This window comes from Falco punctatus (genome assembly GCF_963210335.1).
Source record: "Falco punctatus genome assembly, chromosome: 3".
Classification (NCBI taxonomy): domain Eukaryota; kingdom Metazoa; phylum Chordata; class Aves; order Falconiformes; family Falconidae; genus Falco; species Falco punctatus.
In genome coordinates, this window is record NC_137582.1 from 29,510,981 (window position 1) to 29,536,742 (window position 25,762).

At 40.5% G+C, this 25,762-nt stretch overlaps 1 protein-coding gene across 6 annotated transcripts in view; it reads left to right on the top strand.

Moving 5' to 3' along the window:
* The first annotated feature begins 1,079 nt into the window (after window positions 1-1,079).
* STK3 (serine/threonine kinase 3) overlaps window positions 1,080-25,762 on the top strand; it is a 149,368-nt gene continuing 124,685 nt past the window's right edge. For 4 of the 6 annotated variants that reach the window (XR_013926950.1, XR_013926951.1, XR_013926952.1 and 1 more), the window contains exons 1-3: window positions 14,170-14,568; window positions 21,625-21,705; window positions 22,163-22,291. Coding sequence is in view for 3 of the 6 variants with exons in the window: in XM_080380122.1 (XP_080236248.1) it covers window positions 14,546-14,568; window positions 21,625-21,705; window positions 22,163-22,291 (233 nt within the window). In the remaining 3 variants the exon portion in view is untranslated. Of the gene's footprint in view, window positions 14,569-16,544; window positions 21,112-21,624; window positions 21,706-22,162; window positions 22,292-25,762 lie in introns of those variants that run through there. The other 2 variants (XM_080380123.1, XM_080380124.1) reach the window with 2 other exon arrangements.

The window sequence follows — 25,762 nt, forward strand, 5'->3', positions numbered from 1 at the left end:
TTTCAGGTCAGTGAAGAGGGGAAGGAGATACTGTCAGCCACACTACAATGTTTCACATGTAATATGTATTCCCCTTTCCCACTTCATTTGTCCTGATGATTACTGACTGTTAAATGCAACCAGAAGCTTTTGGATTTCACTGTTGTTGTGAGGCTGCCTGTCTCTGAACTGCTGGATGGACCCACCTGTGTAGAACAGCACTCTGCTGTTTTGGGAGGCGGGGTGTGTGTGGAAGGGAGACCCTGGGACAAGGAATGCTTTGGAATGACAGTCATCCCGGCTGTGATGGGAGCAAGGATCAACGGTGTCTGCAAGACTAGAGGCTTTCAGGGAGCCTAGGACAGTACCTACGGAGAGTTGTGAGGAAGCCTTCATCATTAACAGAAATGCTCAGGACAGAGAAATCAAAGATAATTACAGTAAGTGAAAAAATATATTCTGGATCCAAGAAAGGCCCCACAAGAAGATTCATGAAGCCGCCTGAAAGGATTCTTGAACAAAATGTATCTTTTCCTTGAACTATCTACAAAAACTGAAAATAGAGAAGTCTCCATGATTTTGGCCGGAGGGCTTTGACCAGTGTGGTGTGGTAAGAATTTCTATTGGGAAGAAGTGTCAGGTAAATATAACAGTGTGTTTATTTCAGTGGGAGCTGGAATGAGAGTCAGTCGGTGGCCACAGCAGCAACACTGACACTCCTGAGATCTGAAAAGACCACCGATAAAGGTCATTAGCTAAGGTTAAGCAGGGTTAACCCTGACCTTTCTCCAGTCTCCAAGCAGACAGCTCTTAAGCAAATACAAACCAAAGTTATTAAAGAACTTAAACAACTACATTAACAAAATAGAGTGAAGTGGAGTCGGAATTGCAGATCTGTTTTATTCAAAGCATAATATTTATAGATGACAGATACTGAAAGGCAGCAGAACTGGTTTTAAGGACCATCCCTGTACCTAGATAGTGGAGGCACACTTGAAAGCATTTTGTCTTTTGAACCACAGTGAGACATGAATTTAAGTTTTTCAGAATGAGTATTTTAATTCCTAGAGCTTAATAATTCCTATGTGCTTGGTTAAGAAGAATATTAGAAATACTCGACTTTCTGTTAGAGTTGCAGGTGGAGCCTGAAAAGCTAAAAGGTTGCTCAAAGCATCACTTAAGTCTGATCTAGTTCAGCATTAGTCTAATGTTATCTTTTTCCCCTTCAATGGTTTCAAGAAGATACATAAAACCAGACCAGAGCTGATGTTTACTTTTACAGCTAATGGTTCCTCAAATCTGAAAGAACTTCTAAGGAGTAGATAAAAGCAGCTGCAGAAGTAGTCTAGAAATAAACATCCAGAAGAAAACATAACTGCAATCAAAGTTCCAGCTGTTCTCGTCTTAATTCTTATCAGTATTCTTTTTAATCAGCCACTTTTTGAAATCAAAGGCTTATTTCCAACAGCTTTTGCCCATATATATATATATATATAAGTCCCTTGAAATATTACAGAAGTTCTGTTTCACATCAAAATAGTGTACATTGTCACTGAAATTATTAATTTTCTTTTCCTCATCCCCCATATTCACTCTGGGCCCCTCTTTTGCATCTGGCATGTGTACTGATACTCAAGATGACAAATACTGATAACTGCGAAGTTGCAATGCTGCATACTTCCATAAGGCAAAGCTTAGCCAAAGTTAGTCATTGATTTATGTCCTGTATTCTGTTCAACAGCACAAGATTTTTTTTTTCTAATTCCATACCTTTAATCCTTGCCACCTTCAACCTAGTGTGTGTCAAATTTCCATCTTATTGTTGCAGCTGTGGTTTCTTAAAATGAAAGTACGCTTCTTGAAGTCCCTGACACATTCTTAAGTTTATTCACAGATTTAAATGCTCAGTTGTTCAAAACCGCCTGAACTCATTAAAATGTGATGGTGTGAGGTTTTTGCCATATTAAATGGTTGATACAGAGGTTTTAAAAAACAAATGAGGGATGCTGGGATGACTATTTTTATTCAGCCCAATCTGTAGATAGTGTGGTAACTTAGGCAGAGATCATAAGCCTAGTGTTCTTTTTAGCAAAGAGGTTATTTACAAAATACACAAGGCAGAAAAAGCTCTCCCACACATAAAAAGCCTTCTGCAGGTGTACAGATGAAAGGAAACAAACTCTGCACTGTCTAGGTACCATGTTACTTAGGATGACTTCATGACCCACAGCAGGAGACAGCCCACAAAGCAGATCAATTTCAGAAGAATCTATATGCTTACAAAAAAGAGCTCCCAAAAGTGTTTTTATGATGACCTTCACTGTTTTAAGAGAGCACCCAGCTTCCCTGTGCTCTCTCATGAAAGATGGACCAGAGGCAAGATGCTGCAAATATTCCTCCACGAGCTTGCAAATGAGTCCTCCACGCTGACCCCCGCACGTTACTCTTCCTGTAGGCGAGCTGGTGAAAAAGACCGTACCTTTGCTTCAGCCATTTCCATTCAAAGTCCAGTGCAGTAACTCAAACCCGCTTTTATCTTTTCTAAAAGCTAAGAGGTTAGTGTTTTCCACCAGAGCAGCTGAGACATGTCCCATTCCAGCAAAAGGCCAAGAAAATAGCTGAGAGCAGTAACAACTTAAACCGCTGCAAAAAACCTGCCAGAGGACATCTGTCAAAGCCCAAAGAGTTCCAGCTATGTATGATTTCATTTGATCCCAACGGCTAAATAATGTACAGGAAAGATTTAATAATGTTATGCAGATTATGTGTGGAAATGTAAAAGGAACTGAATACAATGCCAGTTTGAAAAATCTTCATGTGCTCATAGCACTGTTATTGCTGCACAGTCAGAAAACACAGCTTGAGCAACAGACTATGATAATAAAATTAAAAACTGGAATTGCTAGAATATTTACTCAGGTGAGACTATTTGATTAAAAAAAGATGACTTAATATTTTCCCTCTGCCAGGAAATTATCAGCGGAGGGAGCCCCATTCCTGTTTCCACCACATCAGTTCCATTGCCATGCGAAACCCTGATAGTGAAAATGTGGTAACCAAGGATCGCTGCTCACAACACTTCCAAGTGCCAGTGCAAAGCAGACTTCAGCTACTAAAAGAACAACAAAAATGATGGCCCCCAGCTATACCTGCTTGCAAGTTTGACTTACGGCATCTGACTGAACTAGAACTGCTGAACTACAGGTACGGTCCCTTTTGCCAAGTCGCTTCCAGAAACAGTAATTTCTGGCAGAGAGGGGAAAGAGGCAGCTGCAAGGGTGATGTTAATGGCCACCACAGGATCTGCCAAATGGTGCCTGTCAAATCTTTTGGTAGTGTAATGCTCCAATGCCGTGTGGCACAATTTAAATACTGGCAAAGGAGGGACTATTAAACAGGATTCTTAGCCAGGATGGCCATAGGCTTCATCATTAAAAAAACAACCTGAAAGTAGAAGCAAATGGATCCTATCTGGTAATACCTAAAAACCTTTGTGCAGACTCTCACAAAGGAAGCAAGTGTAATATTTCCTAGATTTCTTGAGGCTGGCACTTGCAGTGGCCTTTCTTTGGCTGGTGCTTTTATCTCCCTTGGGACAGCGGTTATAGTTTTAGCAGCTGAAAACTTATGCTCACCAGTTTTTCTTTCAGTGGAAGGATATAAGACTTCTCCTTCCAATGTTGGATCTTTATTTGCAGAGAGTTCCAGCAGGTTTCTTAGGTTTCTCATTTCCTCTTGCTATTTCTGCTCTCATCTGTTTTGCAAATGGCCACCATAATGTTAAGCTTATCTAATGGCCAGGCCTCTGGCTGGAAGAATGCCAGCAGCATTCTGAAAATCAGTCATCTGAAAGCATTCAGAGGAGATGGCCATCACCTTCTCCCTGAACCTCAAACATAAAACTTCTCTGATAAGCACATACTCCAATGCCGTGAAAAGCAAGAGGTTACTCTTAAATTCAGATATCACTAACTGGCTTCCTTGGGTGACACTCGGACACTCTGCTGAGTTAATCTCACTGTACAAATAATAATTCTTTTTTTTCAGTGTTTGGAAAAGATACTGGTTGTACATACACACAGTAAAGAGGGAGCGTCCCCATGATGGCTTCACTGTGAACGCAGGTTTCATTCTACAGTTGGTTCTCCTTATTTTGTTAATTGGGATCCTTTTTTTTCCTCACTGGCAGGGTGTAGTCCAAGGCCATCTGCTCCTGGCTTTTGACATCAGGCATGGCCGTGGCAGTTCCTGCCATCAGTGAGACTTAGGGGCTTTGTCACATGTCCTGCTGAGAAAAGTGGCAAGGGCAGAACAATTTTCTTTCCCTTGGTAAGGGGAAGTCTGCAAAAACAAAAGATTTGTTGCAGGTCTTTATGGGCAGACATACACACAGGACAAAAATCTCATGAATTTTGCTACTGACATCAGTGAGTTCTGGATTTTATTCAAAAGGAGGAATTCAGTAGGAGTACTAGGTCTCCAATTTAGAAACTTGAGAAGAAGCCTAAAAAACCGACCAAGGTCTGTCTAAGACAATCTGAGGACACAACATGTAGCAATGAAAATTGATGTAAGAGCTAACAAGCTTAACCTTGCAAAAAGAAAAACAGAAGTTTGCCATCATAACATTTTTTAGTTCTGACCTGAGAAGGAAGAGCCTAGAACAGCTCCTATAGATCCTATAGGAGGACCAGCTCTGTAAGGATGGGTTCTGTGTGGAAAAATCATCCCTCATTTGGACTTGTTTCCCCAAGGAGGAGGAGGAATTCTGACCTGGTGGGAGATGGAAAAGAAACAGGCCCAAAGGAGCAAACCGCAGTATGAAGACACCTACACAACAAGTGATGACCCTTTGGAGTAACCTTACTTTGGAAAGAGGACTGACAACAGGAGGAGAAAGATCTGCTGGCTGCTGCAACGTCTGTCTGAAGGGCTGGTTCTGTCAGCGCCAACAGAGAGAGACCTCCTGAGAGCCTGCTGGGAAAACAGTGTTTCCCAGCTTCCAGGGATCCCGCTGTCTCAGCGCTGTGGGATCTGCTACTGACCACAGCGGGAAGGCTGCTGAGTCAGCCGCCGAGCGTCAGTCACTTTCCACTCTGATACACCAGAGGATGCAGGAAGCTGAGAGGCAAGAATGCATGACAGAACTAGAGAAGGTGTCATAGTACACAAGGTAAATGCCTTTCTGGAAAACAATTAAAGTCATCATACACTTAATACTGTTTTATTAGACTACATAGTATAGCTTAGCTTATTTATTTTGAGTAAATAAGAACATATTTAGAAGGAAGATTTATTTAAGTGACTGTAGTAAAAAAATGAAGCTTAGAACAATAGATATGTAGGTATAAACCAGCACAGCTCTAGGAGTGTCAGCTGGTGACTTACATGGGCCGTTGTTCCATTGATTAAACCTTCTTAAGGCCAAGGAATCCAAGTCACAGCGATGTGACTCCCTCCAGTTCCTAACTCACGCTCTAAGGTCCTATGTTAGCCTTCCTGTCTTAAGACTAAGACAAACAAAAATAGAATTTCTGGAATCCATTTTATTTCTGAAGGATATTATTTAAAAACTAGACTGCAAGAAATTAGTATCACAGACACACCACTTTAGAATCAATTTCCTAGAAGCAAAGCAAGTTTGGGGAAAACCTCTCAAACAATCCCCCTTACTGTAAGACACCTGTTCTCCTTAAAACCCTTTTTTTAGTGGAAGTCACCCCAGCTGAATTAAATTTGTTTCCCTTGGGCCTGCATTTTCCTTAGCCAACACAACAGCTGCACCATGTGGAGATGAGCCACAAGAAGTGTAACAACACATGTTTGTGATTGCTGTATCAGCTTTGGCAGATTTAAGTGCAGAGGTCTTTAGCTGCCTTCTATTAGAGAGCCAGCTTTACAATATATACAACATCTTGCAAAGCAGTAGCAATAATATATTTAGTTTTATGTATTCCTTGTACATGCTGGTACAGTAAAACCAGAAAGGAACTGACTATTACTTATAGCTATAAATATTGTATTAAGCACAAACATTTTCTTTTGCATGTAAAAGCAGGAACAGAACAGGAGGATGGGTTAACTACAATAAAATCCCCTGAGACCCCTGTGCTAGTTGTTATCCAGTCCTGCAGAGACACTCAACCATTCAGAATGTGCAGCAACCCTGTTATTTCAAAGCTGCAGTAAATTTAATCTCTCCAAGAAATTGCTGAATTCCTGGAAAATAATGCATAATCTTGGTTCAGTGTGCCTTTCCCCCCCCCCCCCCTCGTTTCAAGAACAGGTGCCAAAAACTGGTCTTGTGGAGCCTAATTCAATATACTTTAGAACACAAGTTTTAAAGTCTGCTTTTGAGGCACTTAATTAAGAGCTGTTGGATATCCAACACCCATCAAAATGAGGTACTTGTTTTTGAAAGATCATCTTGAAAGGTCAAGATAAATGCCAATAATACAGCAGAGAATCAAGTATTTGTGTTTATAATGTGTTGTTCCTGTTACTTTATGTAATGAGTGCTGTGTATATTTGTTAGTATTCTAACACTGTCATGAGACTTTAATCTTCCCACACATTTTCTCACTTAAAATTGCTATACCATTGCATATTGTATAATATGCAATGCATATTATACATTGATATTGTAATGCATTATACATTAATATGCATTGCATATTATACAACATTGCATAAGCTACCCTGTGACTCTGAGCAGCAAATTTTCCCACTGTCTAAAATTTCAGATGCTTAGTATCTATTCCATGATAAGGGGACCACTTCTACACTGTTTATCTTCTGACTGCATTGTTCCTAATCAAATGAACCTATGACCCATTATTAAGAGGTTATGTCAAATAAATGATAGTGTCTAATGTGATCTGCCTCCAATTTTGACCTTTCCATCATCCTCTTGGGAGATGAAGCAGGCTGAGTATGGAAACGCTAGTCAAGCAAAAATCTGCGTTTATATTCACATTCCCATGAGCAAATTAGACTCTCCTTTGAGAACTGATCACCAAAGTAGTATATTTGAAAGAAAGACTCTGTTGATGTTAACAGATTTTGGATCAAGTCCTAGAGATTTTCTGTCTAGTTTGAACTGCATAGAGCAAGGATTTACCATCTACTAATCTTAGCAAAGAAGAGACACAGTATATATCAAAAGATGTAGTTTGATTTTTTTTCTTCTGTTTCAGTTTTTCATTGTTTTACCTGGTACTCAAATTAGTACATTCATTTTAAAGTTAGCTTTAAGGACTTTATACTGCATATTGCTAATCCGGTAAGAGCAGCTTAATACCACCAGTGTAACAAATTAGATGATGGAACTACAGAAGAGCTCAAGGATGAAGCAATAAAAGTTGTGTACCGGCCAGTTCAAGGTTACACAAAAACATTGAGCTCTTTCTTGTTTAGAAGACATTGAAATGTGATATATGAACACAAAAGAAGTAATGTCTTTAAATCTTAAAATGATTAGCAGTTCTACTCTGTAGGGATCTATGGGAGGAGATGGACTCCACCCTCAGGAAGATAAAAAACCTCAGTTTTCTCAACTGGAAGGAGTGATTCATTTTAGGTGGAAGTGGTATGCATGTGATATTCCTCATGTGGTAAATTAACTGTTTCCATTAAGAAAGCTCCAAGCATATGGAATTGCTCTGTTTTCCTTTGCTCTGCAGAGAAAATTATACCACCAGAACATTTTCTTTTTACTAAACCCAGCCTGGGTAAAAATGGGCAGTGTTGATGGCCGTTGAGAAACAATTTTTTGGTATTAAAGAAATCCATTAATCTTCCACTGTTTTTTTGCTTGCAACTAAGAAAAGTTATTTTTAGTAAAGGAATAGTGGAAAAAGATTAGGTCTCAAATTTAATGGGGTTCAGTTAGCTCTCTAGATAGTAACTTGCTTTATGTTTTGCTCTGTTTTTATAGCCTGACCTATGTACACTCAGTCACTTCAAAGTTTTGTTTTCGGCAGAAAGTTCCCTTGCTCAGTAGTGACAGTAGTTTAAGTACTCATCCCGCGTAGTGGTGAGGGTGCCATAAAACTCCCCTACTGAACCAAACTGAACTTGATTAGAAAAGACTCAAATCAGTACATCGTATAAAGCCGGTTCTGTGAAACATTATTTGCTGCTTTGCTGTTTCTTTAGTACACAGTCTGCTTGGGGAAGGCTTCCTGCTGCTTTTAAGAGCAGAATGGGAATGTAAGTGCAAATCTTAATCTTTTTCTTGTTTTGAATACATTTCTGCTTTCCATGGGATCTTATCTTGTAATCAGACCCATTACTTCAGAGTCAGTCATGAAATGGCTGTTACGCCACTGAACTTCTTTGGTGAAGTTTTAAGACTAGAATTGTATTTAGTTTGGGGGGTGTGTGGTGTTAGGTTTTTTTAAGTGTGACTGTACATGTTATATGAGTAGCTTATTTGGACTTGAATTATGAACTTCTGGCATATTTTGATTGGGAAAGGTTGGAAAAAGGTAGGAAACTGAAATTTTGTGGCTTCTGGATTTTAAGGCATTTAGAATGAGTGATTCTTCCACATACAAAACACTTGCTTTGTAATATCTATGAAGCAAGCCGGAGATTTGCTTCAGAAATAAGTAGGGTTTATTAAAAAAAAAAAAACACCACCAAGCTGTATAAATGACTAAATTGTGTTTCATGGCATTGCTTTTGTAGTGCTCAGTATTCACAATATGCTTTCCAGTTGTATTGGGTTTTCCTTATTTGTCATTTGTTGTTCCTTGTTCCATACCTATGCTTCCCACCTTTTTATACTTTTCTTTGAGTGTGTCTGTGAAAGGCCCACAAGGGCAAGGAAACTTCCCTTGTTTCAATCTGAAAGAATGGGTCTTGTTAGCCTCTTGAAAGCATTGTCCCTAAAAATAAAAAAAATATGCAAATTCCCTAAATATTTCTGTCATATGTTCTTCAAACTCTCAGCTCAGGAGCTAAAGGAAGATCGGAGAAATACAGCCTTCATGGTAGTGGAAGCCATGGGCTTAAGGCTGTGTGTATTCAGGCAGCTGAGTTCATTTTGTGTAGTACTTGCTGATGATTCAATCATTCTTTAGTTATTGATACTAGCTTCCATTCCTAACACAGGCATCAAGCCTTGCTAGTTAAATGTTATTTATTTATTCTCCAGGGTGTGAGCACACTTCTTTGCAGACTGGAGAACAGATGGTTGCCCCCAGAAAGGAGGAGCATATTTTTGTGTAGAAGGCAATCCAGAGAAACCCTTAGTATTACCACAACAACAGTAATTGTTTTACAAACTCCAATGAGATCTTTTTTTTTTGAGTTGATGGTAATCTGTAGATCCCACGAGCACAATCAATGCAGCTGTAGTACAGACTGGAATATCTTCTGTGGTTAACTGTAAATAGCAACTCTGTATCCATGGTTTATTTTTACCATAGTGTGCTACAATAGGAAAAATAGCAAATGCTAAGTCTATATATAGGCTGTAACTAAGACTGTGAGCTAAATGGTTAGTCAACAGAAAAATTCTATCCTAATCCACAAATTAGGTCTAGTAATAACATTTTGGATACCAAAATAATGTATACCAGGTAGTGAGAGGAATTGCAGCAGGGCAGCTAATATTTCAGTATTGCAGGTTTTTACTGCTCTTTTTAACATCAAGTAGGAATTCTGTGATTCATGCTGATTTTAATAGAGTGGATAAAGATGGCAGAATCTGTACCTATATTTCCTGACTATTTTCTGCATATTTCTTTTGCTGGACTAGTAAATAGTCAATTTCCTTTTATGTGACATCATGTGAATAATTCAGGAGAAGAAATAAATCCCAATTGTTCTTTATTCCTAAGCTTGTTTAAAAATTACTTAAAAAAAATCTGAATTGTAGTCCAAACTTGAGAATATGATGTTCTTTTTGTATTTTATTTATAACTATTTTATGACTGACAGGGTTAGGAAAGTATATAACAAATTCTTAGATAAGCCTTCAAGGTTACTTCACATTAGACATGATAGGTAGGAAAAAATACAGGCAGAAGTCAGTTTTTCTTATCTTCTGTATAAACAAGCTGGTATTTCATTCAAGGCCTTTTCCTTAACTTTCAGCATACCAGATCGCTATCAGGCAGTCACAGGGAGAGACATGCAAACATGTTGTTGTTGACTATTTGTCTACTGAATTTATGAATTGGTTTCTAACGAAGGCTCGTGCATTCATTCTGTTGGTGCCTGCCTGCCATTCCTTGCCTTTCTTCCCTTCACAATCATTTGTGACTTAGCTGGCCAGTACTAGTCACGTTTGATGAAAAGCTGGTGGTCTGTAATTATAGTAAGTTCTTATTTTTATGAAACTCATAGGTGATGGGTAGAGGAGGGAATGCCGTGTTTGTGGGGCTGTCCACCCCGCAGCAAGGGAAAAGGGAAACTGTCCTTAGGTGCTGGGTTTGGAACCACACTGTGGACAGATCTGCAGCCTTCTCCTGCAAGTTAAACATCTTCTCCTACAAGCTAAACAGGAGATTATGATGCAGACACAGGATGCTTGTAACTCCGTGGGGTAACGTTGGGGTGGGCCAAGGCATGGTGAGATACCAGTGATGTGGAGGGGATTTAAGGAGCATAGAGCTGGGGACACGCTGAGGGGTCTGTGCGGGCAGTAAGGATATTGCAGGTTTGGTGTGCCAAGGGGGTGAACAGAGCTACTGTGGAATGATAACAGGGGACACTGGGGGAGAGAGCACCGAGGACTCTGAAAGAACTGAGGGGCTACTGCAGTGAAAGGGTAGAAAGCATATGGGGAAAAGAGCTAGGTTGTGAAAAGTGCCATGGAAGTGATGAGGGACTACGGGTATTTTGCTTGGAGACCATAAGGTGTTCGTGACATGCATCTCTTGGAAAACATGTACTATTAATTCTGCTGTTTTCTAGTAGCACCATGTATTAGTTACAACGCATGTTGTTTAAATGAGCCTAATCGAACACGTTCTGAAGTAAATGCTGCTTTGATTTGCTACCAAAGTAACTAGATAAGGTCCCTGCTACACTATAACATACATAATTTATTTACATGATGTTTATGAATGGCTTTGAAGTATATATTTGGAATTTAAATCTTACCATTAGTAATACCTGTTAGAAACTCATACACGAGTCTCTCAAGTAATTTTATCCTTCTCTGGTTTATTATGAATTATGTGCAACTGAGGCAGGATGGACATCTTGGAACTTTTTTGGTCATATATTTAGGGGTTTGGGGACTGGCTTAGTTTGTAGTTATACAGTACCTCATACTTGCCCATGCCATTATGATTCCTGATTCCATTGCAGTATAGGAAATTATAATATAAATTATTTTATCTGTTTACAAAACTACATTATAATATAGAATAATTATAGTACTCAAGATCTAAGTACGGCCTTCATCCATCCTTTGGTCTAAGGAATTATATTTGATGTCGATGCCAGTTCTGCAAAGAAGGGAGTCCTAGTGCGTGCTGATGAACTGGTGAAGTGGATAAATACTTCAGAAGAAAAAGAGTAATTCAGTTTTCTCCTCTATTTTTAAGATTGGGCTACATTAAACCTTTTCTTACTCACCTGCCTTCTTAGATGTGCTATATAGTTCCACTGTTGGAAGAAATCATGGGAATACTCATGTAGATTGTCTGCAACTTCCTCATCTCCATGTTGTCTAGACACCAGCAATCTCATAGCATATTCATGCCTCCAGAACATCTAGACTTCCCTTGACTCGAAAGCCTGAATGAGGTAGTAGAACAGAGGCAGTCTGTTTTCCCTTTCAAAGTTCCTTCTTTGCTGGTGGCTAGGTACAGTATTGTAATGAATACCAAATCAGTGTTATATTTCACAGCACAGTTCCCAAATTCATGTTGCAGGGGAAAGGTGAAATGGTGTTATTTATTCCAATACAATTGACTAAAAATACCATTTGAAATCATAAGAGATGAATAAAGTGATCTTGAAAAATACTACGGTATATATATTATCTTCTTATTGGTATTTTATTTGCGGCATAAATGTACTTAGAAAGTGTGCTGGCAGTTGAATAAAGCACAGGCATATTCGGTTTTTCACACCTTTCTTTCTTCAGTGGCATAGGTGGAGAACACTCCTGCTCCCTTCTTCCTCAGTTATCAGGTAGTCAGGGTATTTTCTGGGAGTGGGGACTGTGGTATTAAATAATTTTGAGTTAAGAGAGTGAATATCTGAATCTGCTGTTCATGGACAAATTTTCCTTAGACTTGTTTTTGTCAAGTGCTGTTAAAGGGGAAGGGAAGAATGGCAGATCAGGCTGCTTAACCAAACTTTTTCCAGAGAAAGAAATATACGTGTGAAAGGGGAGAGGGAGCACTTATTGGGTCCCTTTCTTTCTTGCTGTTACAAATATAATATAGTACCTGTATTTTTCCCAAAGCTCCTTTTCCTTGCTTGAATGTATAGTTTCTTACAGCCTTGACTGGAGAGGAGGAGCTGGAAAAACCTGCCTCCTCTGAAATAACCTGAACAAAATATTGCCTTAAAGATTTGTGTTAAAGGATATGGAGACAGCCCCTACACTCCAGGAGCATCACAGCCAAATAGGGATGTCAGGCTACCCTTCATTAGGTGAAATTGGTGAAATGTAAGTAATAATTGGTCCGTGGGTATAGCCAAACATCCTGTAAAACAAAGTGGGATGCTAGCCATGTGGCATCTTCTACCTGCCTGAGCCCTCTTGTCCTAGAACTGGGAGATGGGAAGTCTTGCAGGATTCCTCCTGACTACTTTGTAATGTGCTTCTACCACACTGGTTTTGAGGCATCCGCTGGCTCCTTCTCCTGGGTGTTTTTTTTGGCATCTCCTACAAACTGTTGTCTGTGGTATGGACACATCTGGCAGTACTGCTGGTGAGCCACTCTGGCTTGTGGGATTATACTTGGAAGAGCTCCACATTAACGTGTTGTGCAAAGGAAGATGTTCTATTGCAGTTTTTCCATGACTCAGAAAAACAAAGAAACCTGAAAGGTCATATGGTGGTGTGTGATTTGTTTTTCGGGTTCATTCAATATTACCATTGTGCATTTAGCCCAACCACAGTGAGTCAACTTGGATTGGATTGACTCAGTCAAAGTAGAGGACTTGCACAATAGTAGGACTTCAGTCATTCAAAATTCCCTTGCTAATGCACATCAAAAGAGATGAAATTAGGTACGGAGTGTGGATTTTTTTTTTTTTTTTTAGGGAGCAGTGCTGTTATGTTTGTACATGTAAAATCAGTTCAAAGTGAAACTTGGGGCATCTCAGTATTTTTATGGATCTTGACAAAGTGTTTCGCTACCATGAACTTCCATTCGTTATGCAAATAAACCTACTTTCAGGAAAGCATAGAGAAATTGGCTTGAACATTTAAGTTTTCCTTGTGTTGACTTGGCCGGACCTACTCGTATGCTTTTCCAGTTGGCATCTTAAATTGCTACACAAACAGCAGAAAGTCAGAAGTTGTAAGGTGGAGAAATTGCAGGTAACTATCAGATGGTACTTGGTGGCCTTAACTCTGCTGCTTGAATAATTACGTGGCAGTTTCCTATGGCTTTGCTGGGTACCTCGTATGCTTTCGCATTAAAAAGTGCCAAGCTGCCAGCGTTCTTCATTCCAAAGCTGCACCCTGCCACCCGAGCCAGCTGCGGAGAGCAGCCCCCTGGTCCGACCATGACAAACCTCAGGCCCCCTCCCTGCTGTACTCCCGAGCCAGCTGCCCACGAAGCGGTTTAAGGGTTCAAGGAGGGGCTGGACGCAGCCCCGCACCGAGCGCGGCCGCCCCCGGCTGGCGCAGACAGGCGGATGAAAGGCGCGGCCCGCCCGGCGGCGCTGCGCCGAGGCGGCGGAGCCCGGGAGCGGCCGCCGGGAAGAGCTGCCCTCGGCCTCCGCCTCAGGCCGCGGCTCAGCCCCAGGCCTGCGCCTACCCACGGCCCAGCTCCCGGCGTCGGGGGATGAGGTTAGCGCGCGGGGGAGGAACGGCTGTCCGTCGCGCCGGCGGCGCTTCAGGGCCCCGGGTCCCTGTTCCCTCGCCTCACGGTTGGCCGGGCTCCCCCAGGCGTCGCTCCTGCGGGAACGGGTAGGGTATGTTCCCGGAGGGGACTGCACCTCCCGGCATGCCCCGCGGGCCGCAGCCGCGCAGAGCTTGCCGGGAGCTCGCCGCCTCCATGTTCCTCTCCTCCCCGCGGCGCGGCACCGCCCGCTCGTCCCGCGGTGGGGAGTGGCCTCGTCCCTCCTGCCGCGCTGAGCGACTTCCGCGCCGCCCTATCAGCGCTTCCGATGGCACGGGTTGTGGCCAGTGAGAGGCGCGGGGGGGCGGGCCTCCGCCGGTAGCCGGGTAGGTAGCGGTAGTGGCGGTTGCCTGAGAGAGGCCGGGAGCGACGGCGGCCGAGGGAGGGCGCGAGCTCCGTTTAAAGGGCCAGCGAGCTCGGGCGAAAGTTGTGAGGAGTTTAGCGGCTGCTGGCCCGGTGGTGCGCAGGGGCTCGGCCGGGAGCCCTCCTCCGGACGGCGGGGCCGGGGCCCCAGCAGCGGCATGGAGCAGGCAGCGCCCAAGAGGTAACGACCCTCCCCGGCGGCCCCTTCCCCTCCCGGAAGCGGGCGCGGCGGCGCGGCCGGGATGAGGCCTTGGGCCGGGGGGGGAGCGGGCGGATGGGCCCACTCGGTCGCTCGCCAGCTCGCTTCTCCTGCGACCCCCTGGAGGCCTCGGGAGGCTTTCTGGTCCTGGGTCTGTGAGGGGGGCTGTGGGGCGAGGGCGAGGGTTGAGACCCGCCTGGCGACCGGAGGGGTTGTTGGTGTTGGGGTGTGTGTGTGCCCTCGAAATAACCGCCCTGGGTAAACCTCCAGGTGGAGGCAAGTCCTTAGGGGCTGGTGGAGTTACCGGAGGAGCATTTTAATGTGAAATGAGGGGAACCTCATCGCTGAGAGGAGTCCTTTGTGGCCTAGGGGTCTGTGCGCTTTATAGCTCAGTCTATGGGAGAGACCGACATAAGTAGTTATTTTTCCCCGTTAGAAAGTGCCCTTGTGTCCTGCTGGTGGAGGGATGCTTGTGGGGGTGGGGGTTGCATAGTTGCGATTGCAAATCAGAGAGTGGGAAGAGGCAAAAATCAAGAGTATCCCCACAGTCTGTGTGTTTTCAGAAATACACAGGTTACCTGGTCATACTAATTACGACGTGGTTGAGTTTTTGGTTTTTTTTTGTGTTTTTTTTTTGTTAGCATTTATCATTTGACTTCTTTCTGTGTGCATGTGAAACCGTGAGCTTCTGCTTTAAATGTGACACTGTCATCTTAGTGCACAAAATAATTTTGCTTTACCTGTATTTAATCGTATTATATTTAATTGCATATTTAAATTGGAACAATCCCTTCTGGGATGTAGTTACATACTATATAGAATGTAGTTGTGTGGTGTACAGAATGTAGTTACCCAGTTTACATCTATACTTACTGTCCTAGAACTCCAAGTAGTTTACTCTTGCTTCCTGTTAATGTAATGAAAAATCTAGGCACTACACGATGTAAATTGGTGGTAGAAGATAATAAATCAGTTTTTATATTCTACTTTAAAATTCTTACATTCTGCATTTAAAGCCTTTAAAATTCTTTGAAACAACTTCCTGCAGGATGACAGGACTTGAGAAGAATGTAGTTTTGAACTTCTGTTTTCTCTCCAATAATGCATTAAATAACAATATCTACTACTTGAAAACTCCAACCGAGAATTGATTAGTAGTTGTCAATGCAGAGCATTTTTAGCAGGCAGTGGAACAGTATTTACTATTGAAAATTCTGACCAAGAACTGATTTCTAGTTGTTATGCAGAGTGGTTTTAGCAAGTAATGGGGTGAGGAGGGACAGGACTACACTTGTAGTTTCAGGCTGACAGTGCTGCATGTCTCAAATAAAGGAAGTAGGACAGGTACCAGCAAGGATTTAGGACAGGAAATCAGAATGTCTGAGGAGTAATCAATGTTACCAGCGCTGTTGTGAAGGTTGAGATCTGGTGATGTCAAAGGATTGAATGTAAAACTTGAAGTTAGCGTAATCTACAAGATTATTATTTTTTTTTAAGATCTGGGGTTTGCTCTGACCTTGTTACCTAGCTGGAGGTGTATTGTCTACTTTAATTGAAAGTGAGGAGCTCTTTAAATCCTTAGATTGGGTCAGGAAGAAATAAAAATGTGACAGAGTTTATAAGTTCTCTCATCACCTTTGTAGATTTCCCATGTTTTGAAGCTTATTTCTGGAAATTTGAATGTGATGAGAACTTAATGGATTTGTTTTTTCAGTGGGAGGGAAGATTTGAACTCAGTTTTTATAAATGTGTATATGTATCCCCTTTATCTGTGTGTGTGTGTGTGTGTTAGTTGTTTTTTTTTTTTTTTTTTTTACCATTTTCTGATTGTTATTCCCAACCATTCTGCTAGGCCACCTTCTTTTTTTGCAAGTCCAGAAGGAGTACAGATTATTTTTTGTGAGCTGAATTTTTTGATCCCTGCCTTGGATATGGTGGTGGCTTGGAATGGATGTGCCATGTTTACTTGGTGAAATAGATGTGGGTGCTAGGCTACTTTGTGGCCTGTTGTCCTCAGGAGCGGTTACTGACAGGGATCTATTACCATACCTGTGGTACAACACATTAATCTAGAGGTAGCAAGAATTTCATCTGAACATTCAAAGCTGCATGGGTATCCTAGAATCCCAGTGTTCCCTTACAGGTACAGGACACTTTTATTCCCCCTTTCCCTGTAAAGGAATATACAATGCGGTTGTGTGTTGTGTAAATCTTTAAAACAGCCCTTCAGAAAGTAGCAGTGATGATGCCCAAGTGACAGGCTAGGCCACTGTGGCTTTTCAGTGGGGGTGCTGTCAAAATCACTAGCTTTCCTTGTTTGACCCGTGTATTGCAACAGTAACAGAGACTTCTAAGGAGGAGTCCTTTTCAGTATAATTTTGTTTACTTCTGAAAGTAATTGGAGTAGGTGTTCTGACTTTATACTGAACAATTTGTGTGGTAGTTGACACAGTGTTTTCTTGCATCTGAATTTTTAACTGTTTCAGATGTTTTCAGATGTGTTATTACTGTTGCATTTGTCTGTCTATGTTGGCATACTCATGTACCAGGAGATAGGTTGCATACAAGGGAAAAGTAGCTAGAGACAGAATTCTGTCAAATACATAATCTTTAATCTTGCTCATCTCCTGCACACTGCTGTCAAATAAAAGGCTGCTTAACAAGCATGGAGTGTGTTGATCGAGGTTTTCCAGTCCTTTCTTTGAACTTGGGCAGTTTTGATTTTCACCAAAATGTGACTTTTCAAGTTCTGTGGGAAAGGCAAAACATTTTAAAAATACGAACTTTGTGTGAAAAATATGCTGTTTTTAATGTTCACATCAATGGGCATGTAAGGTCAAATGGATGACAATTGAGTTCCTCCTGAAAATGATGGGACAGAAGTGTAAGTTTACTTGAGTTTTATTGGTAGAAAACTGAATATATAGTACACAATACAATAATGTAAACTATCTTAAACTTGCTTCTACTTTTGTGAACAGTGTAAAGCAATGTAACTGTCTCGAGGCTTTCACATGCCACCTCTGTTTCTGATGCCTGCAGTGATTTCTCTTGATACCTTCTCTTTTAAGATATCAGCATAATTGATCCCAGCCATTCTTTTTTAAGTATTTCAATGTGCTAGTTCTTCTGCAAAATAAAGCACATATCTTCATGTTTCATGGAGCAGCCGTCCAGTTTTCCATAACTGATGACAGTAATTGATAGAGTTCTATTCTTTAGTCCTGCGTTTTTGTTAGCTTTCAGGATTTTTTTTATGGCTATCTCTGTGGCGCATCACCAATTTATTTTTCTGAAATCTGTAAGTAATGACTGTAGGGCACTAAACTCATACTTTGTTTTTTCATGTTGGGGGTGTGGGTGTGTGTGAAATATCTTTCGCTTTTTCAGATCCCAATTCAGATTTTTCTGATTTTATGCTATGACTGGTAGTCTTGGGTCCCCTCTCTCTGTTTCTAGGCTTTTCCACATTTAGTTATGTGGAGTTTTGCTGATGTATTCAATGATGCATAAGATTCTCGTCACGCTAAGTATGAATGTTTTCTCCTGTGAGCTGGATTTATAGAAGTAAAATTCTTTGCTAGGATGTGTTTTTCTTGCTGAAGAGACCAGGTCTTATGCAGAACATCAAACCTGTTTGGAATTAAGATCCTTTTGACAGCTCTTGTAGTTTAGTTAGTCCTGCCTTCAGGAAGAACTTTCCTTCTGGAAGATGGCTGAAATAGCCCATAGTCACTACATGAGAATTTTCTAGGGCAAAAAACCCAGAATGACTTCTTACCTAGGTTTTATACTTGTCTTCCACGCATCAGTTTTAGACTTTCTCACAGATACAGTGCATGAATCTACCGATTTATTTGCTCTGATTTAAATGCTTGTGTTATGAAAGCAGCACGCCCATGAGGGAGAGGACTGAAACACTTTTTTCTCCGATTGTTCTTCAACCCTTTGTCTCTTCAGTTTTGTCTCCCTCCTGCTCCCCTCGTATTTCTAGTCATGCCTTAGCAGGTAAGCATTTTGCTGGGTGATCATAGTATTCATTTCTCATGTAGAGCACTTTAATGCTTTTAAAAAAAGCAGTGATCCTTCTGAAACGTTTGACTCTAAATCTCGTCTTGCACATTTTAAAAGTGTGGGTAGTAGGACATGCATGAACAACTCCTGATTAAGGAGCTAATTCTGAAGTTTTAGATGTGTTTCTCTGTCCCAAGTTTTAGTTGCTTGTTTTAACCAATAAGATAATATTTCTAGTCTTCTTTTCTACTTAGTGCTTTACAGCCAGTTACAACAGTCATCTTCCTCCTCCTTGCTTCTCGTGATCATAAATGCTTTCTCTGTTGCAACCCTTTCAGGGTATATTGCATGCTGTTCTGTAGTTAAAGAGCTGGGAATTCTATTAAACTTCTAGAAATAGAAATCATTGAACAGTCTGAGTCATTAGGATCTTTCTGTGGTTCAAAGAATGTAGTGTTAATACTGTCATTTGTACATCGGACCTAGCATCTGTACTCTGAAATTCCTGAGACTGATGTGTCTTTCTTCCTCTAAATAGGTTTATCGTTTAGCTGCCTTAGTGTTAAGTATTATTTGATCTTATAAGCTGCCTTAGTGTTAAGTATTATTTGATCTTATAACACGTTTGTAAGAGTTGAATAATGTGAATGTAGTTTTAAAACTACAGAATGCTTATCTCTTTGGTCTCCTGGTTGTTTCTCAAGTGCTCCAGATAAATCTGTTATTTGACAGTGGCATTGGTTTTGATCAGTGTATGCAGTTTGTGACTTACCCTAACTCTTCTCAAGCGCTCCCAATGTCTTGGCGTTAATGGTGCTGCTGGAACCCTTTTAGTATGGTTTTTATTTTTTCTTTCTTCTCATTTTAGCAGGCATTGCTCTTTTGATGGGCAGGTGGAAGTCTTCTCTTCTTAGACATCTTTGGTTGAGAGGAAACTGTATGTTTTCCGTTTTTTTGCAGTTACTAAAAAGTTCATTCTTCCTATTGTTCTGTTGAGTACGTTTTCTGTTACTCAGCTCTTCGATCAAGTGAGAGACTTGGCTAATGGTCATGCTTTTTATTTTTTGAGGCTCTGCTGGTATAGTAAGCAGAGGATGATTGTAGTAACTTACTCTGTGAATGTTGCCTTTAAGGCTGCAGATAACCTGATCAGAGGGAGGAAAAAAGTTAAGTTCCAGCTTTCTGCTTCCTAGTCTTTAACAAGTGAAGAGAGGGTGAAAAAGCAAGCTGAGCTGTTATGTGTTCCTGTGTTTCATTTGTAGGCCACTCTTGCAGACATCATTTAGCTACTCTCATTTGAATTTTTGGCTGTTTTTCTTTGTGTTCATAAGTTGTGCCTTTCCTTTGCTGTGGAGATTTTTATTCTCCGTTAAACACATGTGCTTTCCAGCTTCCTGTCTGTTTGCTGTAGCAAACTCTATGGTCTTTACAGCAGTTCATGCACCCTTCCTTATTGATTGTTGATGCTTTTTGTATTCATGTCATTGCTACAACTGTGAACTAGTTATTTGATATATAAATATGTATGCTCCCTGCCCCCACCCCCCTTAATTTCCTTGTTTAACACCAATCCATACAACCTGTGTGGTTATACAATTACTTTAAATTTTTGTCTTCACTTAGATGGTTGGCAGTAACAAGTCTCTTCTGACTCGGGAATTCCTTCATCAGTCGTTTCACTTGAATTTTTATTAGTTCTTTATATTACAGAATTGCATCCCTTCATATGAAGGAGTTTCTTTTGAACGCATTCTTCCAATGTTAAGACTTTATAATCTTTTCTGTCTGTGCCTGCCTTTCCCTATTTTGTATTAATTTCCAGGAAGATGTCACAGGGTAACTTACTTTCCATAAATTCTCAATGATCTGCTATGCTTCAAAGTTTCTTCTTTTTTCGCCTTTTTTTTTTTTTCCTCCTGTTTCCTTTTTCCTCCTCCTGCATATGGAATACATTGTCTATATCTAACACTACAGCATTAGCTATTCTTCCCCTCATCTTCTACTTTAAAAGTACCCTTGGCTATCATGTAATGTGAACTTTTTGATTCAATCTTGCAGCAAAATTCCCTATAACTTCTTAGGGTGAAGGATTTATGTGTTGCAGCTACCCAGCATCACTGCAATGTGTCTGTGGTTGTATTTTCTTGGTCTATGTTCAGTGTCAGCTCCATTGCAAGCTTGCAGCCAAATTGTGTTTAGAGACCTGCCAGGAGTCTGGAGGGCTGGGTAGACTGGAATGCTGGAGACCAAGGAAAGGCTAGGGCTGCTTGTAAAGGACAAAGGACAGTGGTAAGAGTGAGTTGAAGGTGCTAGGAGAAATAGTAGGGTGATATTGAGTGATTTTGAGAATGTGTGAGAGAGAACTGGAGGGCAAAATATGGTGGTATGTAACAAGATATTTTGTTGCACCTGTCCCTTTGTAACTTCAAAAAGATGCAAAAAGGACTGCTCCAACAACTCTTAAGAGTACTCAGCTCTTGGAAGTTCAATGTTCTGCTGGCACCTGTGAAGGTGAAGTGCTACCATCTGCTCCCAGAGTCATCTTGACTACAGTCAAGTTCTTCTAACTTGATGTAAATCACTGGCTTATGAGTGGTATCATTTAGAAAGTGGATACCTCATGTGGGTGAAGGATTGGTTTATACTTTCTTAGATAACAGCATGGTGTAGTCTAGGCAGTAATGAGCATGTGTTTGCATGCTGGCTGCTTTTTGACTAATGGTGAACTTTACAGTAGCCTTTGGCTGTTTCTGCTTCAGCAAAGGAAGTGGTTTGGACAGTGAATTGGTCCCATACTGTTTTGAATTGAGCAAACATTAGTGGGAAAGTGATAATGACAAAAGTTGTTAAAATTTTAATCAACCATCATATGATGAAGAAAGTTATATTACTGCACTTTAATTAAGCATTTTATTTTCATTGGAGTGTATTTTTTTTTTTGTCTGCTGATTTGTATGAAAATTTGCTTGAGTTCTGTGTCTTTTCTTCCCACAAACAAACAAATAACTCTTGTCTGTCTTTTAGCAAACTGAAAAAGCTAAGTGAAGATAGTTTAACTAAACAGCCTGAAGAAGTCTTTGATGTTCTGGAGAAACTTGGTGAAGGGTAAGTGCAGCTATTTATGAGGGATGGGATCAGAGGGAAATGGTATATAAAGCATGTGTTGGAATATTAAGTTACAGACAGAGTGACTGTAAATGTCCTAAGGAATACTTCCCTAGGCAAGTTTTGATAATAAAGCAAATGCATGCATCAGTAGACTTTCATGCTTCCCCAAATACATCCGTGCATTTTGATGTCCCTTTTTTATTAAGGCAGCAAAGGTGCTTGCATCTGTACTGGAGTTAGTCCACATCTTGACAAAGATTATTATTCAGAGGTATGTCTTTCCTGAAGTCCTGATAGAACTAATTGTTTTGCAGCCTGAAAAATCCCTCATACTTCTGTGTGAACATATGGCTTCTGTGACTTTTAAAAGTTTCTGCGTAATGGAAATGAGAAACACGGTTTTTATATCTCTCTCCCCCCCCCCCTTTTTTTTTTTTAAACTCTCTCTTTTTAGGTCTTATGGTAGTGTGTTTAAAGCAATACACAAAGAGTCTGGACAAGTTGTAGCAATTAAACAGGTCCCCGTGGAGTCAGATCTTCAAGAAATAATTAAAGAAATCTCTATAATGCAGCAGTGTGACAGGTAGGTATGACAATTTTGCTCCCTCTCAAAAAGTCTACGTGAAAATGTGTTTGTACTTGTAAATACAGCCGAAATATATGCAGCGGCAAACTTTTTTTTGGCGTGGAAAATTAAAGTAGTTTGTGTTGGATAATTTGCTGAAAGGAACCACTTTGCCAATTTCCTGCTATCCTTAGTTTGGATTGAAGGAAATACAAATAGTGTCCCTAACAGAAACTGATGAAGGAATAAGTACTTGCTTCTGCTTAGAATTTTCCATGCTTGCTTCACTTTACTTGCACTGGCAAGCCCAAAGGTTAGTATTTCCTGTAAATATCATAGGCAGTGTGAATTCTGAGTTACTTTTTTCATAAGATCGATAAACGTGTTTCTGGCACAAGATTAATGGCTAGCAGTTTAACTTACAAAATGGTATTCTGTCGGTTGCCTCTTTCATGCAGGAACTTAACCTTTAAAAAGGGAACAGTCTGGTAATAGTTTTGAAGAAGGACTGTTACCTTACACTTGTTCACAAAGTATCTTATGATTGCTAGTGTTATAGGAATTCCATTAACATCAAGTGTCTGCAAGGATGTAGAAATTAATTGGCATTTCCTTTCTTCTATGGAGTTATCAGTGTTTTTCTTTGTATATTTTAAGTCTTTGGCTGTAACTTCAAAATCAGGTTTACTAGAGTGAGTATTCATGTCTGAGTGATACAGGAGTCTATTGCTTGTTACCTGAAGTGCAAACAGGAAAGTTTTACACTCTCTAGTTAGGTGAAATTTTAAATAAAATATTGATTGCTTTAGTCATGAACTTGGTGAATTGTATTATAGCAAGTGGTCTTTTACTTCTGAATTGTGTTTGTGCTTTTGTGGTGTTTCGGTGTTGTCTGTCTTTAAATGAAAAAATTGCTTGTTTGGCAATGAGCAGTACTCATCTCAGATTTAAAGATAATCCTTTTAAAGCAGTCTGAATTCATTCAGATTTGTTGCTGAATGTTTTGCTCAGGTGCTAGATAGAGCTTGATTTTACCACTCCACAGCACGATCTTGTCTATGGGGTCATGAAGGAGAAGAGAAGATTCAGATATTTATCCTTAAATATAGAGGTAGAGACCTTGGAGTACATTATATCTAGTATATGAGAATGCAACTGTTCTTCAAATTTCTTTAGAACCTCTGCCAGCAAGCCCAAGCCCTGATCTGAGTGTTTGTGACCTATGAACACACTGAACCTTGTAAGCCATTCCCTTCTGGCACTGAGTGCTCTGGAAGCTAGAAGGTTGTTAAATATGTAGGCAGGGGAATGGAAGGAAAAGGAAGGATTTAAGTTTTTTTCCCACATTACACAAAGATGCGTGATAAGGTCATTTCAGGTGTTATTAAAAGGATTTGGGACCTATTGGTATTTTTGGGCTCCTCTTAATCCTTTTCGTCCTTATGAGACTTTTTTTGTCTGTCTGGCCAGCTGAGTTTTTAACAGGTACAGATTAAAAAGGAAGCAGCAATCTTTCTTTGTCTGCTTAACTGTAGAACTAGATTTGATCCCCAGAGTAGGTCCTCAACTCTTCCTCTGCACTGGAAGAGTAGTTAACAATATGTTTAATTTGATTCTTTTTGTTGCTGTGCTCTTACTTCTTTTTATTTCCTCAGCTTTGTTTCTTTCCCCGTACATAAAGGAAGGCATTAAATAAATTAGAAAATAGTGCCATAGTACCTTATGAATTCTCAGAAGGAGTTCTTCTGTGGGGCCAATGATAGGGTAGCTGTCCTTAGTTGCTGCATGGGGTTTGAGCCACATGAGCTGATTGGAAGCAGTGGCGTAGGTTCAAGAAGTAGTATGTTAGTTAGTCTGTTAGTACTAGACCAGGGTTGAAATAGATACTTAAACCAAATGTCTGTGAAATATACTGATGGAGGAAAGAACTGGTGATACTTGAGAATCTTCTGAATTTTTCACTTTTCTTTATACACTATGCTGCTTGTGACATTTTCATTGTTGTCCTATGTAGGCCTACTCATCATCTTATTTTTGTGTCCTGCCCCGCTTTTCTCTGCCCTTGTTTGTTTTTTTTTTCTACTTTTTTTCTGAACAACATGTTGCATTTGGTATCTAGTGGATGTGTACTGTTGTATTACTTATACACACCCCTCCTCCTTCCCCAAAGTTAGAGTTGAGAATTTTAGAACACAAACTCTTCCTTCACTGGACAAAAGCAGCCATTCTCTGGTTGAAAAGAAGGGTTGGGCTGCAGCCCTGCATCATGTCCTTGTATATACATTGTGTGCCTTTGTGCAAATACAGTGAGTGCTGTGCAGTACTGACGGGAGGGATGGTGCACTTCTTAGTGCTTTATTTTTACATGTGATGATTCCACTGATGTTATAGAGAAGCACTGAGCTGTTGCAGCATCTCAAATAGAAGGCGATTAAGTCTTAATGCTTTACCCTTCCTTCCTTCCTTCCTTCTCCATGCCTGTTGCTAGAACTAGCTATACTGTATGTGCTGAAGCTCTTTTAAGGGGAAAAAGTGTAGATTACTAAGGCAAGCAATTGATATGGAAAAGACTGGCCCATGTAGTTAACTGGGATGAGGCTTTAAGCAAATTTAAACAGTGTTTTGAGATTGTACAGCACTTGATATTTTCAAGAGATCATCTTGTCCTGATTTTTAATAATACCCAGTTTTTGCTGGGAACACTAGCATAGTGTAGGTCTGGCAAGATACGGGCGTGAAAACCAGTGGGTTTTCCTTCAGAAGTAATAGTAACCTTCCTCACTTCAGGAGTTTATAAAAGGCAAGATCTGTATGGCATACTTCTAAATGGTAGACATTTTGACTAGTTGGGAGGGAACTGACCGACCTTGCCTTCTGTAAAAGCAAGTTGCTATAGTACTAACAGTTGCTCTCTAATGAAGTAGTTTGATGATAGTTTTGACCATCTTTTATAAAGATAGCACCATGTTGCAGGAATCAACCATAGGTCCTCTCTTTTTTCCTCCATCAGCTTTCCAACAAAACACGTTGCTGCCGAATGTTTTGGAGCAAAGAATTGTATTTCAGGATCAGCACAAGTGTCTGATTCCACCCTTCAATGCAGGTGTTCTGACCAGAAGCCGCTGTCTGAGATCTCAGTATCTTACTTCCTGACTTTGTAGGAGGTGGATGGCAGTCTAACTGTAACCTCCTTTACTTAAGTTTCTGCAAAAAAAACCCCAACACTCCAACGTTTAATTTCCATAAATACACCATCTAATCACTTTTCTGAAGGATGATCATTGTTACATTTACCACATCTGTTTCTGCCCTTCTTTTGCAATTGCTTCCAAGGAAGTATTATGTCAAGTGACAAACTGATGAGTAGCAAAGCAGTATGTTCTATTTATGATAGTACTGTCTCCTCACATGAGACAGTTCAATATGGAAATACATTTGCAAATCCAGAAGTCTTGTTCAAACCAACACTACATTCTGTTTAACATTGAG